This window comes from Chiloscyllium plagiosum, unplaced genomic scaffold (genome assembly GCF_037043375.1).
Source record: "Chiloscyllium plagiosum isolate Xiang-an unplaced genomic scaffold, Cpla_swu_hap1 HiC_scaffold_10, whole genome shotgun sequence".
Taxonomy (NCBI): domain Eukaryota; kingdom Metazoa; phylum Chordata; class Chondrichthyes; order Orectolobiformes; family Hemiscylliidae; genus Chiloscyllium; species Chiloscyllium plagiosum.
Window position 1 is genome coordinate 30,277,147 of NW_028270148.1, and position 15,137 is coordinate 30,292,283.

Here is a 15,137-nt window from a genome sequence, read left to right on the forward strand (position 1 = left end):
ACTGAGCCACTGTGCTGCTTGAGCACAGCAAGCAATGAAATGAGAACTAATTGCCATTCAAATTTCTCACAAACAATGACCATATAATCTGTTCTTGTTTGAGGGATAAATGACAGATAGGGGACCAGGGAAAACTCTCCCCCCCTCCCCACTTTTCCTTAAAATAGTACTATTGGATCTTCCTTGCCCATCTGAGAGGGCATATGGGAGACAGTATTGTATTGGACTGGTGGTCTCAATATTCGTAGTTCAGCAGTGGTAATTAAAGCTACAACCTTTTAATTGACGATAAAACTGTAAGAACTGCAGATGCTGTAAATCAGAGGCAAAAATAGAAATTGTTGGAGAGAAATCAGAGTTTTGAGTTGAGTGACCCTTCGTCAGAATTCATTATTAATTTACAGACAAGAAAGCTACTGAAAAAAATGCTAAGAATTTGCCATGCTTTACTTTCTTTATATTAATGTTTTCAATCCTCTTTTGTGTACTTTCTCTGTCACACGTAGCTGCACTAACCGTTTATAATACAGAGCAAAATATATTGATTTCTTAAAAAGTGAGAGCATTTCAAAGCTCAAGTATTCTCTTTTCACACATGCCTCCTTCTCTGTAAAGAGCACTGTCATTGATGTGTAACGTTTTGCACTTTTGCTTCAATCATTTTTTTAATAATGCAGCTCAATTGACAAGGGTTAGGAAACGCTTACTGGTTAAGTGGCTTTTTAACTGCATGAGGAGTATTCAAACGTCATTGTACGGTGGACATTTGTGATTTTGCCGATATTTACTTACTGTTTCTAGTGAAAACCCATCTCACAGAAATTGTCGATTTAAACTTTAAGCATCACTTATTTTGTTTAGTGCCCTTCATCATGGAAACAGTACCTATTGCTCTTGCATTTTTGTCGAAAATAAAATAAAGATTTTGACCCTTCCAATAGTTGTTGCCTCTTACCTCTGATAGACAATCATTAAGCTTTTTGCACCTAGTAACAATCTTGACCCATACATAGTATCTTTGGGTTAAATTTTTAAAAAATTATTGTTTCTAGTACTGAATCCTCTTGGAAGGTATGATTGTGCAGAATAGGGCTGAGAGAAAAGATCTGTTAGCAGTACATTGATAATCAAGATTATCAGTGATGATGTTGCTATGGTGGAAATGGATTGTTATCCACCTTGTCTCATGACTCCTATTGCACGTTAAAATCAGACCTGAAAGCTGAGGAGCACAAGCTGTGTATTATAAATGGCATCTCTTTTCAAGTAAGCGGATAGCTGGAGCTTATGAAATAAGACAGTGAAGTCTGGATATTGTCCTTTATTGCTTGCAATTTCCCCGAATGATGTTATTGGATTCTCCTAATGACATGGCATTCAGAAAGATTAGAACTGTCTGCTTCAATATCCATCAATCCACTTGCATTAACATTTCAAATGAACTGCTTTAGCCATCAAATCAACATTTGACTCAGTTTCTGAGCACGTATATGTAGTACTAAATTTGGATACGTAGGCAACACAAATGATCTTTGAAGTCCAAAGTAATGCTGGCAATCTGGGCACACAATTCTGCTGGGAGTTAAGCGAGATGGCAACTGGCAAAGCCATTCCTGTGCTGAAGTAAAAAGTGTCCATTAGAGTGTCCCAATGGATAATACTCTAGGCTTCTGAAGGAGATAGCTGGGGAGATTGTAGAGGTATTGGTGGTAATTTTTCAGTAATCACTGGAGTCAGGGAGGATCCCAGAGGACTGGACATGTTAAATGTAACACCTCTGTTTAAGAAGGGAGTGAGGCAGAAGGCAGGAAACTATAGGCTGGTTAGTCTGACTTTGGTCGTTAGTAAGCTTTTAGAATCCATTATTAAGAATGAGATTGATGAATAATTGAAAGTGCATGGTAGAATAGGGCTGAGTCAGCACAGCATGGTCAAGGGGAAAGTCAGAAGTCACATGACACCAGGTTATTGTCCAATAGGTTTATTTGAAATCACAAGCTTTCGGAATGCTGCTCTTTCATCAGGTGAAGTCACTTCTCACCAGATAAAGGAGCAGTGATCTGATAGATTGTGATTTCAAATCAACCTGTTGGAACATAACCTGGTGTTGTGTGACTACTGACCTTGTGTACCCCAATCCAATACCGGCACCTCATATCTTGTCAAGGGGAAGTCATGCCTGACAAATCTGTAACAATTCTATGAGGAGGTAACAAGCAAGTTAAATGAAGGAGAGCCAGTGGATGTGACCCATTTAGATTTCCAGAAGGCCTTTAACAAGGTGCTATACAAAAGGCTGTTAGGAAGACTAACAGCCCATGATATTCAGGGTGAAAAGCTGGCATGGACAGAGGGTTAGTTGACTGGCAGTAGGCAGCAAGTAGGAAGAAAGGATAGCAGAATGGGAGCTGTTGCTTAAGTGGAATTCAGCCGGGGTCTGTGTTGGGACCACAACTATTCACATTTTACATTAACGAGCTAGATGAAGGAACTGAGGGCACTGGTCCTAAATTTGAAGATGAGAAAAAGATAGTTTGAGGTCCAAGTAGTGAGGAAGCAGGGAGACTGCAGAAGGTCTTGGGCAGGCTAGGAGAAAGGGCAAAGAAGTGGCAGATGGAATACAATGTGTGAAACTGTAAGGTTATGCACTTTGGTGGGTAGAATACAGCCACAGACTATTTTCTAAACAGGAAAGGCTTTGGAAATCTGAAGCACAAAGGGACTTAAGAGTCTGAGTTCAGGATTCTCTTCAGGTTCGCGTGCAGGTTCTGTTGGTTGTTAGGAAGGCTAACACAATGTAGCATTCATTTCAAGAGGGCTAGAATACAGAGCAGAGATGTACTGCTGAGGATGTATAAGGCTCTGGTCAGACCAGATTTGGAATATTATGAGCAATTTTAGGCCTCTTATCTAAGGAAGGATGAGCTGGTATTGGAGGGGTCCAGAAAAGGTTAACAAGAATGATCCTGGGGATGAATAGCTTGTCATATAAGGAGTGTTTGGGGACTCTGGGTCTGAACCTCTTGGGGTTTTGAAGAATAACGTGGAATTTCATTGAAATTTACAGTATCCTGAGAGGCCTGGATAGAGTGGATGTGCAGAAGCTGTTTCCACTAGTAGAAGAGACTCAGACCCAAGTGTACAGCCTCAGAGTGAAGGGCCAGCTTTTTAGAACTGAGATGAGGAGGAATTTCTTCAGCCAGATGGTGGTTAACCTGTGGGACTCATTGCCGCAAAAGGCTGTGGAAGTCAACTCATTGAGTGTATTTAAGACAAAGATAGATAGGTTCTTAATTAGTAAAGGGATCATGGGTTACAGGAGGATCAGGGTTGAGAAACAAATTAGTGATGATCGATGGGTCGAATTGTCTAATTCTGCTCCTATATCTTGTCATATTGTGTAATGTGCAGTTAGGCAGAGCTTGAGGTCAATAAGTGTGCAATACTGATTTGATGCAAGAGCTGCACTTGGAGCTCAATGCTGGAAACCGGAAACAACAACAGAAATTGCTGGAGAAACTCAACAGGTCTGGCAGTATCTGTGGGAGAGACAGCAGAGTTAATTTTTCAGATCCAGTAACCTTTCTTCCAGTTCTGAAGAAGGGCCACTAGACCCAAATCATTAACTCTGCTTTATCTCCACAAATGCTGCCAGACCAGCTGAGTTTCTGCAGCAATTTCTGCTCTTGTTTCATCTTGCTCTAACATTTGCCAACCAAGTGCGTTTCTCTGACCTTCTTTTGTCAAAACACTTATTTCCTTAAAAGTCTTCCTGCCATGCTCAGGCCTTCCTCAACAATATACTGATCTTCCTCAACAGAGGAATCACAGCCATCTTGACTTCTGTCTCCAATTGTGGCTGTTGTTATCCTTACGACATTGGTTTCTTCACTGGCAATGTTAACTGTAGTAATGTATCCCAAAATTCCCTTGAACTGAATGGTTTGCTAAGCCATTTCAGAGGGTACTTGCACAGCTATGAGTCTGAAAGCACATGCAATTCAGACTAGGTGGAGATGCCAGATTTCCTTCTTTCATGTGAACTAGATGTGTTTGTACAACAACCAATGATAGTTTCATGGTCACCACTACCAAGGTGAGATTTCATTTCTGTATTTTGTTAATTGACTGAATTTAAGTTGCACTAGCTCACAGAGTGAAATTTAACCTATTCCCCTCAAGTGGAATTTAAATTAACATTAAATGGTATGTATTTGAAAAAAAAAGTGCTCTACACTTCTATTTTCTGTAGACGCAGGAGTAATGTGGAGGTGCTGGTGTTGGACTGGGGTAGACCCCATCTTATCCCAGTTCCAACTTTCCAGCTCAGCACCGCCCTCTTGAACTGTAGTATCTGTTCATCTTCCTTCCCACCTGTCCACTCCGCTCTCCCCTCCGACCTATTCCCTTTACCCCCATCTCCATCCACCTATTGCACTTTCAGCTACCTTCCCCCTAGCCCCACCCCACTCCCATTTATCTCTCCACCCCTGAGGCTCCCAGTCTCATTCCTGATGAAGGGCTTTTGCCTGAAATGTAGATTTCCCTGCTCCTCAGATGCTGCCTGACCTGCTATGCTTTTCCAGCACCATACTCTCAACTCTAGTCTCCAGCATCTGCAGTGCTCACTTTTGCCGAGGTCAGAAGTCACATGACACCAAGTTATAGTCCGCCAGTTTTATTTGAAATCACAAGCTTTCGGAGCACTGCTCCTTTATCAAGTGAAGTCACTGGTGTTGTGTGACTTTTAACATAGGAATGGTGTAGTTATGATTATTCCATAGTGGACTTTGGCATGGTTGATGACAAAAGTTTCTAGATTGTGATAGCTGTAAATCTGGTGGCCTCAGTGTGAAACTCACCCTCTCCCTTTCTCTACTGAGAATTAGTGAGAGGCAAGAATTATCATGGTCTTTTGGAACTCATCTCACATTTTGAATGTTAAATAATCTTTTGCTCCTTACCTTATAACAGTTTTGTTCCCAATGTTCAAATTGTTCTTTTATTTTGAATGTAACCATAGTAAGAAAATGTCACATATTCTTAATCTAGCCTCATTTTCAGGATTAATTTTCAGGATTAAAATTGTGACTTCACAAACTCGTCTTGTAATGTGTTCTTACAGCCAGTATCAAAAGTGACCAGAGAAATGATTTACCCCAAATTGGGCTCACCTCCTGAAATATTTATGCTAAATATTCTGACAATGCCTCTTTTGCCTTGTTATTCCTTCTTGTAAATGGTTCACCCTACATCTTAATCATATTGTTTCAGATTTCTACTGCGATTTTGAGACGGCATGTGGGTTGGAATATTCCTCTGATGGTGACGACGAATTGGCAGCATGGGTGATTGCAACACCACAGGATCTCTCTCTCATCACTGATATTGCTGTGCCAGATCAAGATTACTCTGAGAAATCAAGTGAGGGTAAGTGAGATAAACTCAGAGTGGCATTGTTGAGCAGAGAGAAAATCAGGTGCTGGATTTTATTAACGTTATAAGTCAGTAAGTAAGGACAGTATCCAAAAGGTTTGAAAAAAAGGCTTTCAGTTATTTCAACCATTCTAATACGTTTAACGTGTTGATGTTGATAAAAATTCTTCTTGCTCTACAGAATGTTTTTGGATTTTGGAAACATATTTCTGTGTAGAAATCAACTGCAGAGTTTTCTCAAGAATTTTCCTGATTGAAGGAAAGCGATGCAAAGAGATTTTTGCAAAACCTTCACTGGTCTGACCAATCTGGAGAACTCGCAGTAAATCACAGGCTGTGTTTCTTTGTTATTATAGTGCGTCAATATTCTGTGCCGAGGAATAGGTTGATGTTTGTAATATGTAAATTTGAAGAATGCACTGTGCTGTCATTCGGGGGTTTATGAACCCCACAGGGAGATAAGGAAGATCAGGGATATAGTTCAGGATTTTCCCCATCAGTGCTGCTGTGCTCTCTCTGTAGTGCTGTCGCGAGTGTTGTAGGAACATTACCCATGTAAACTGACTTTCTGCTGCACTTTGCAAAGATATAGCTGCAGACCAGCATTTGCTCTGAGCTTAATTCCTGCCCAGAATCTGATGGCGGGTAACAGCTCTCCCTCAGTTTGAGGATGTCATGGGAAATACCAGGATCAATCTCGACACACAGATCAGTTGATATGAAACAAAACACCTGACAAGGTACTAGGACCTAGGATGAGGGATTTGCTCGCTTTGCTTTCCTTCTCTGCCTCATCATTGAGATGTTTTGACTTAAAGTGCGATGCAGCTTAATCACCAAGTTGTCAATATTTTGAACCATTGGTGGTAAGCTTCTCCATCATGGTTGTCAATTTTGATATGCTTTAGAGTCATAGAATTGTACAGCATGGAAACAGACCCTTTGGTCAAGTTATACTGAGCAGATATCCTAAATTAATCTAATCTCATTTGCCAGAACTTGGCACATTTCCCTCCAAACCCTTCGTATTCATGTACCCATCCAGATGCCTTTTTAATACTGTAATTGTACCAGCCCCCACCACTTCCTCTGGGAGCTCATTCCATTCACGCACAACCCTCTGCCTGAAAAAGTTGCCCTTTAGGTCCCATTTAAATCTTTCCCCTCTCACCCTAAACCTATGCCCTACCCTACCCAGGGAAACAATCTTGTATATTTACCCTATCCATGTTCCTCATGATTTTATAAACCTCTGTAAGATCACCCCTCAGCCTTTGAACCTCTCGGGAAAACAGTCTCAGCCTATTTAGCCTCGCCTAATAGCTCAAAACCTCCAACCCTGGCAACATCCTTGTAAATCTTTAAGGACTCTTTAAGACTCTTCAAGAAATCTTTGAGGACTTTCGTCTTTCCCAAAACACTGCCCACCTAAGAGTTATGAGAAACAAGAGCTGGCGGGACGTATCCTTCTTGACCATCTGGGCACAGTGTCCTATCCAGAAGTAGAACCTTGCAAGTTGTTCGGAATCAAATGACCTTTCTCAATGCTATAATTGCTCTGACTCTACAATTGTCAGTTTGGAGAAACAGATCAACCGTTCTCTGAGCTTAAATTTGTTTGACAGTTTCCTTTTACGTTATCACTCAAGTACTGACTTCTCTTGTCCCACTTGTACTTAGTCTGCAAGATGGTAATTACAGCTACTGCAGTATAGAAGCTGCAGATGCTCATCAGCTCTCCACCTTTTGTGGAGTATCTGTGCTCACTGCACAGCCTCAGGAAAGCCAGCGTTCTCAATAATTGTCTGTGCCAGCATTTCCCACTTAGAATAATCTCACCGGCCTCTCATCTATCTCAATGATTGAGAGTATTTTGTGTGCCCTACCGCTGAGCTTCTTCCACAGTTCTGTGGGTTAGGGCATTTTGCAGACTGTAAAGTTGCAACAACTTCATTCCTCACTTCTCAGAACATGGTAAATGTGATCACACATTTATGGTGCATTCCAGACTCAACAGTTAGATAAACGGCTGCTGCCTCGCCACATTTATACTGCTGGACAGCTCCATTAAATAAAGTCTGTGTTCTCTGTGCCAATTCTTTCTCCTGTCTGCAAGCCATGTCGTCACCATTCTGTGTTGCACACATTCTCAAGATTGCATTAAAAAAAATTGAAACCATCTGTACATGCACTCACACATGTCCATATTGCAGCAATTGAACAATTTCATTTAATTCTGTTTTAATGAGATGAACAGTGTTGGACAGCAGCAATAGAAAAGAGAGGCATTGCTATCAAGGGCAATGGTGCAAGGGCTTTTGCCCAAAACGTCGATTTTACTGCTCCTCGGATGCTGCCTGAACTGCTGTGCTCTTCCAGCACCACTAATCCAGAATCTGGTTTCCAGCTTCTGCAGTCATTATTTTTACCTGCTTTGAGTAACAACCTGGCTGCATGTACCGGCAAGCATCCGAGTCTTTTTCAGGAGAATTGGTTGATTTTGCTTATTTCCTTTAGTTGCACAATTGCTTTTGTTTCTTTTGATTTTATTGATATTTCTGATTTCAGCCTGCATTGGCATTAATCACTTAGGCATACCAATTACTCCAATGTGTTTAAAAGTGCATTTTTGAATGGGGTTTAGAGTAGATGATTGGCACCAGTGCTGTGGACTGCAGTTACACGGTCCCTAGAGACCTGGAAGAATTTCAGAGCACCTTTCTAGCTAACTGATGCAAAGATGCACCAGGAACAATTTGCTGGTTGGAAGCGGCAGTGTGGGCCCTGTACTCCTCTATTCAGTGACATCCCAGGATGCCACCAGACATGCTCCAAAGAAAGACATAAAGAGGGGCAAACAGATGAAGGATTCCCTCCAGTCAGAATTTGCATAATTGCGACGATAACTTGACATGATTGACCATTAGATTTCACCCATTGGTTTTCTGCTTCATAATGTTGATTGCAAGATACAATGTGTGTTTTCATTTTCATCAGTGTTTCTAATGAAGGAATCCTGAACTGTGCTTAGCATGGCAATGTTCTCCAAAGTCCAGTCATTCCCCACCCCACCATCTCCCAGCACTTTTCTCTATTGTATGTCATTAGCATCATGTAAATGCAATTTATTGTTGCAATCATTCATTTTAATTGTCCCCTGACGAGGCCAAAAGGCACTTTAGACAGTTGGGTATTTAGTGACAGGAAGTTATTGAGCAACCTATGCACAAATTAACTAAAGGAGTTGTTCAACAGAACTGTGTAATAAAAATGTATAATACATATTGTTAGCGTTTGGATTTTTAAAAAAGAGGCAGATAGAGTTTGGTTTCAGTTATGTGAAGGTAACTTTTTTTTGAGAGGACCGATAACCATTTGGAACAGCCAGCTAAATATATAATTTGCAAGGAAGCACATGATTGAGTTAAGTACCTCGCAGGGCTCTTGTGCTGTTACTTGATGAAATGTTTACAATTCTGAGTTGACAACAGTCCGAAGAAAACAGACCCAGCACCACTGGATTAGCTTTGACTGCAATTCAGAAGAATCAGAAGTTCAGTTTTAGACAGCAGTTTTCTTCTAGTCAAAAGGTTTTAGTTTGTCAACTCTCCAACCTGTGAGAGCTTGTCAAGAAATTTTCAAGTTGTCCGAACTGCAAAGAAGCTGCAGAACTGAAAGGGAGTACAGGCGAGCAGAACTTGAAAATAAAACTGCCTCTGCAGTCCAAAAAGGAGAACTGGCAGAGGAGGAGGAGTACTTGTGATATCATTGGTGGAGACTTCTGTTTAATGAAAATCTGGAATAAAAAGGTAGCCTACTAGTGACCATGTAATTGATGTCAATTGTAGTCAGAACCTATCTGATTCACTGCTGTCCGTTCAGCGGGGAAATCTGCCATCCTTACCTGCGCTGGACTACATGGGTCTCCAGACCTTCAGCAATATTGACTCTGAACTGCCCTCTGGGTAATTATGGATGGGATAAAAATCCAATGACACCAACATTCCATTAACTACTTTAAATAAAGTAAGAAATGTAAGTGTTGAAATAGATGTGATATTTCTCTGGTATTAAGTATCTGTGACTGATATAGCCAGGGGACACAATGAAACTTTGTTTTGCAATTTATGTGATGACTTTTTCAAATTGTCTTCCATTTATATTATATATCTATGGAATATAACTTTGTTTATTTTACCATTTTGTGTGCAAAAACTTTGTTCCATGTCAAGGAACATTGACAGGCTCATGTGAATACGTTTGATCTCGAACAACCGTGCTACCACCTTGCCAAAATTAAGCTCATGTCCTATCAAGCCAGGTTTAACTGTGGGATCAGACGTTTCCTGTGTTACCATCAGCTGGGATCAGAACAACCGGAATGAGATATTTTTCAACTGCAAACAAACTTGCTGGAGAATTGCATTCTCATGCAACCGAATTTGGTTGGATACACTGCAAAAATCTAAGGAGTCTTGAATATAAATTAATATAAATTATAGATGTGTGACACTAAGTTCCACCTACTATGACATCTGGACCTGTTTAGAAACTTGCAACATGCTTTATGTGTGTTATATCTGACTTAATTATATGGGTTAAAGAAAAACTGAAATTTATGTATAGAATTTTTGGTGTCCTCAGAAAATCCCAAGGTGTTTCCTCACGATTAATTATTTTTGAAATGTAGTCACTGATGGTACATAAGCAAATTTGTTGGCAAATTGGGTGCAGCAAGGTTGCACACAGATCAAAAAGATCAACTATTCCATGCTTGATTCTATTGTCTTGGGGATAGATGTTGGCCAGCACACTATGAGAGCTCCTCTGTTTTTCTGAACAGCCAGCACGAATACAAAACATTGCTTCATCAATAACTTGTTCACATCTTCGGTGAAATTGGAATCTGTGATCTAGTGACTCAAGGATGAGCATGCAACCTAGGTGATAACATTTACAGAGCCCTTCTTCTTTAACAATTAGCTAATAGATTACAATTCATGAGAAATAAAATACTTAAGCTTAATATTGGATGAATTTGAAGCAGGAATGTTACTTTAAGTAAGATGTACAAAACAAATCAGAAACTATATGAAGAATGCCACATGCTTCACAGCCATGGTCTCTCCTCTCCCTATCATTTCCTATTCTCCAGCCCTCTGATATTTTCATGCAGTTTTAATTTGACCTATTTCATAATCCCAATCTTAATTACTGCACTATTGGCAGACATAGCTACAGCCGCCTAGGCCCCAGACTCTGACAATTTCTTCCTTAGTGGAAAGCACAGTGGGAAGGAGTGAGTGTAGCTGTTAGTAAGAAATGCATGGCAAACCAAGGGGACAGAGAGAAGAAAGTCCTGTAGATTACATGTCCTGCTCAATTTGTGCAACATGCTTACAACCTACAAGGATAAGGATGCAGTCTTTAGGGCGAACAGCCATATTTATGTCAATGTGAAGCCTGAGGAAATTTGAAATAGAAGGAAAAGCAGAACAGAAAGGTAATTTGATAGACTTCTTCATGAAGGTGAAGAGTAATGTAAATTCTGAGACAAGGGTCATGAATCTAAATTGAGGGAATTACAATGGTTTGAGGCATGAGTTGGCTACAAAAGATTTGGAGATGTTACTTAAAGCGATGACATGGAAAGGCAATGGAAATCACTCAAAACATGCATGGATGAACTGCAGTAATTGTTCATTCCTCTCTGATTCATAAGTAAAATGGGAAAGATATCTAAACCATGGTTTAAAAGGGAATGTAGATATAGTGTTAGATCCAAGAAATAGGCATACAAATTGGCCAGAAAAAGAAACAGACTTGATGATAGGTGTGGTTTAGAATTCAGCAAAGCAGGACAGAGGATTAATTAAGAAAGGAAAATAGAGTATAAAGAGTTAGCTTGTGGGAAACATAACTGACTTGTAAAAGTCTTTAATAGGTTTGTGAAGGTAAAATATTAGTGAAGTCAAGTATCAGTCCCTTTCAGTCAGAAATAGGGGAATTTGTAATTGATAACAAAAGAATGGCTGACCAACTGAACAAATTCTTTGGTTCTGAGTTTACAAATGAGGGCACAAATAACATGCCCAAAACGTTAGGGGACATAGGGTTTCATGAGAGGGAGGAACTGAAGGAAATCTGTATTAGTAGGAAAATGGTATGGAGGAAATTGATGGGATTGAAGGTTGATAACTCTCTGGTGTGACAATGCCACTCCTTTATGTTGTCCTTGACTTTTTTTTGTTTCAGAGAGATCGTAAAAGACACAGACTCTGAAAAGTCTGGAGTTGAAGGGTTTTGGGCCAATTTGATTGTAGATAACATATACTGCCTCAGACAGAACGTTTTCAAGTTGAAAAAAAAAACACTTGTTCAATAAAAGTTGGGTGGCCTGTTCTCCCAGCTCAGCTTTTCTCTGGTTTGGTTTGGGTTTTAGCACAGTAGTGCTCTGAAGCTGCTGGACCCAAAGAAGCAGGTCCAGGCTGGTTAACTCTCTCACTGACTTCTCTCATGTTAGACCCTGGGTTTGATTTTACCTTATAGGTCACAGGTTGTTTGTGGGGATTGTTGCATGTATTTGGAACAGCATCATTAAGTTGGGATAGTCTGTTGGGTTTTTGGATAGGCTGAATTATTCTGTATTCTATCCCCTTTTGTTTGTGTTTCATTCGGTAATCTTGTCAATAAATTCTGTTTTGTTTAAAACTAAGTGGGTTGACCAGCTGCATAATTCCTGGAGTATCCACTTTACACCAGCATAAAACAACTAGCAAAGTTAGGGCCTGGGCTATTTTCTTGAAATGGTTCAAGGAGGTCTAACACTAGGGTCTGAAAAACTACATTCGAGAGTACTTAAGAAGTAGCCATAGAAATAGTGAATGCATTGGTGGTCATCTTCCAAGATTCTATAAACTCTGCAACAGTTCCTATGTATTGGAGGATAGCTAATGTAATCCCTTTATCTAAAAGGGAGCCAGAGAAAAAACTAGGAATTACTTACCAGTCAGCCTGACACTGGTAGTGGGGAAAATGCTAATGTCCATTATATAAGGTTTAATAGCTGAGTACAGAGAAAGCAATGGTCAAATCAGACACATTCAGCATGAATTTACAAAAGGAAAATCATACTTGACAAATCTACTGGAATTCTTTAGCATGTAACTTGATGTTACATATGGATGTAATATCCAGTCACTACATCTATACTTCCTGCTGCATCAGAAAAGCAACCAACATAATCAAGGATCCCTCCCACCCTAGTTATATTCTGTCTCACCTTCTTCCATTGGGCTGAATACATTTAAGAGTAGAATCAAGAACAGCTTCTTCCATCTGTTATTAAACATTTGAATAGACTTCTCAAATGTTAATTCTGATCTCCCTCTCTGCACCTTCTCTGTGCTGTAACACTGTATTCTGCACTTTGTTCTGCTATCCTGATGCACTTTGTATGGTATGATCTGCTGCAGAGCACACAAAACAACACTTTTCACTGTATAATGGTACATATGACAACAATCAATCAATCGATCAATCAATCTTGGAGATGATGAGGGAGAGCCAGTGGACTTTCAGAAGACTTTTGACAAAGAATGATGTATACAATTAAAGCATTTGGGATTGAGGATGGTGAATGAAATGGGTGGAAATCCGGTAGTCAGACAGGAAACAAAGCATAGGAATAAACATGTCTTTTCTGAATAGCAAACAGTGATTAATAGGGGACAATATGGGTCAGTACTAGGACCCCAGCTATTCACAATATACTATTGATGTAGGTGAGGGAACTATGTGTATTATCTCCAAATTTGTAGATGACACAAAGCTGGCTGGGAGGGTGAGTGTGAGGAGGATGCTGAATGAGTGTGATTTGGACAGGCTGAATGAGTGTGCAAATGCAATCAAGGCCAAAACATTGTATGATTTCAAGAAGAGAGTTGGATGTACCACTTGGGGTTAGAAGGATCAATGGATGTGGGAAATAGCAAAAAAGACTATTGAGTTGGATGAATGGCAAAACAGACAAAGAGGATGAGTTGTCTATTCCAATTCTTATTTTCTACGTGTGTTTTTCTAGTCATAGGGGATGTGATCATTAGCACACTGACAATGCTCTGCTTTCACAATGGAATGTCCTGAGGGTTGTTGTGTCAAACTACTGCAAAGGTAAATGATATGTCAGAGAAGCTGGGGATGAATTTGGAAATAGTGGAGGAAGGTCTAGTTCCAATGGTCCATGTTGGGACCAAAGAAAAGTGAGGAGATCTGCTAAGGGAATATCAGAAGTTAAGAATTAATAAGAGTTGAGCAATTAATACTGGCCTTTCCAGTGATTCCCACATTCCATGAATGAATAAAAGGAAGCTAAAACGTAGAATCTTGTAGGTAATCTTCTCCAAGGATTACAATGCATGCTGTGTGCCAACTGGAATAAAGATAGGCAGATCAGAAGGGTGAATACATGGTTGACTGGCATGGGAAGGAATGGCTTCATTTCATGGGGGGCACTGAACAGAGTAGGTGCAAGAACTATACCACTGGGACAGGCTCCATTTGAGCCTGAATGGAACCAGTGCTCCAGCAAAATGGTAAATTGGGCTGTCAATAGGACTTTACATTCGTGAGAGAGGGAAAGAAATCTAGTGAAAATCAGTCAGAAAATGAAAGCAAGAGGAGAGGCGAGTGAAGGTCAGACAGAAGTAAGGAAGAAAGGTAATTTAAATAGCAGGGGAAGAAATACAACTACAAAACAGAAGTGACTGATGACTATTGATAATAAAGTAAAAGGAACAACTATGAAACATAAATTAAACTGCCTGTTCAGCAATGTGCACAGAATTCAAAACAAAGGGGGAAATTGGAGGCAATAATCTTGAGTGAGGAAGCAGGTGTAGAAATAACTGCAGCATGACAGGATAAAGAAAGGGATGTAAGTACTGTTGGTGACAATGTGATCAGAAAGGGAAAGGTGTTAGAAGGAAGGTGGGGAGCTCTTCTAATTAAAGATAATATAATGGCTATCAGAAAAACATCAGAAAACAACTGGAAAATTAGAAAATCTGTATGGATTGAAGTAAAAGTTAAGAAGGGATAAATCATGCTAGTCGGGGTGTAGTACAGATTAATCAACAGTGGGAAGAAAAAACTATGGAACTGGATATGAGATCTGAATGAGGGCATACATTGGCAAGAAAAGGTTGTGGAAAAGATGCAGAAAACAGAGATTTGAATTGGACTGGATTCTACAGGAGCTGGTTGGGGCTGGGTTGTGTGACAGATTGTTTGCTCCCTGGAACAAACAATACCACCCACAGCCACAACACGCAGCAGGCTGGCCAAGTGTTGGCTGGCAGTGGGACTTCTGCCACCCACTTGAGAGAAATCCGTGCCCTCGGCAGCTGCCAGCTCATCAGATTGGCTGGCACTTCCACCATTTGCCATATCACAGTTGTGGGCATTGCCAAAAGGGACTTGATCAAGGATAGTCACAGTTGATCTGAGAAGTCAGACTTTTGAACGGACCTCTCAAATGTTAATGTTGATCTCTCTCTCTGCACCTTCTCTGTGGTTATAACACTGTATTGTGCGCTCTGTTCTGGTACCCTGACACACTTTGTATGGTACGATCTTCCTGTATCGTGCACAAACAGCATTTTCACTCTATCTCATTACATGCAGCAATAATAAATCAAGCT

The 15,137-nt window shown here is 40.3% G+C and overlaps 1 protein-coding gene across 1 annotated transcript in view; it reads left to right on the forward strand.

Annotated features, from left to right (window-relative positions):
- The window catches only part of LOC122552709 (ALK tyrosine kinase receptor-like), a 1,076,775-nt gene that overhangs the window by 267,886 nt on the left and 793,752 nt on the right, over window positions 1-15,137 (forward strand). The window contains exon 3 of the mRNA XM_087991243.1: window positions 5,275-5,430. Within this exon, the coding sequence (XP_087847369.1) occupies window positions 5,275-5,430 (156 nt within the window). The remainder of the gene's footprint in view (window positions 1-5,274; window positions 5,431-15,137) is intronic.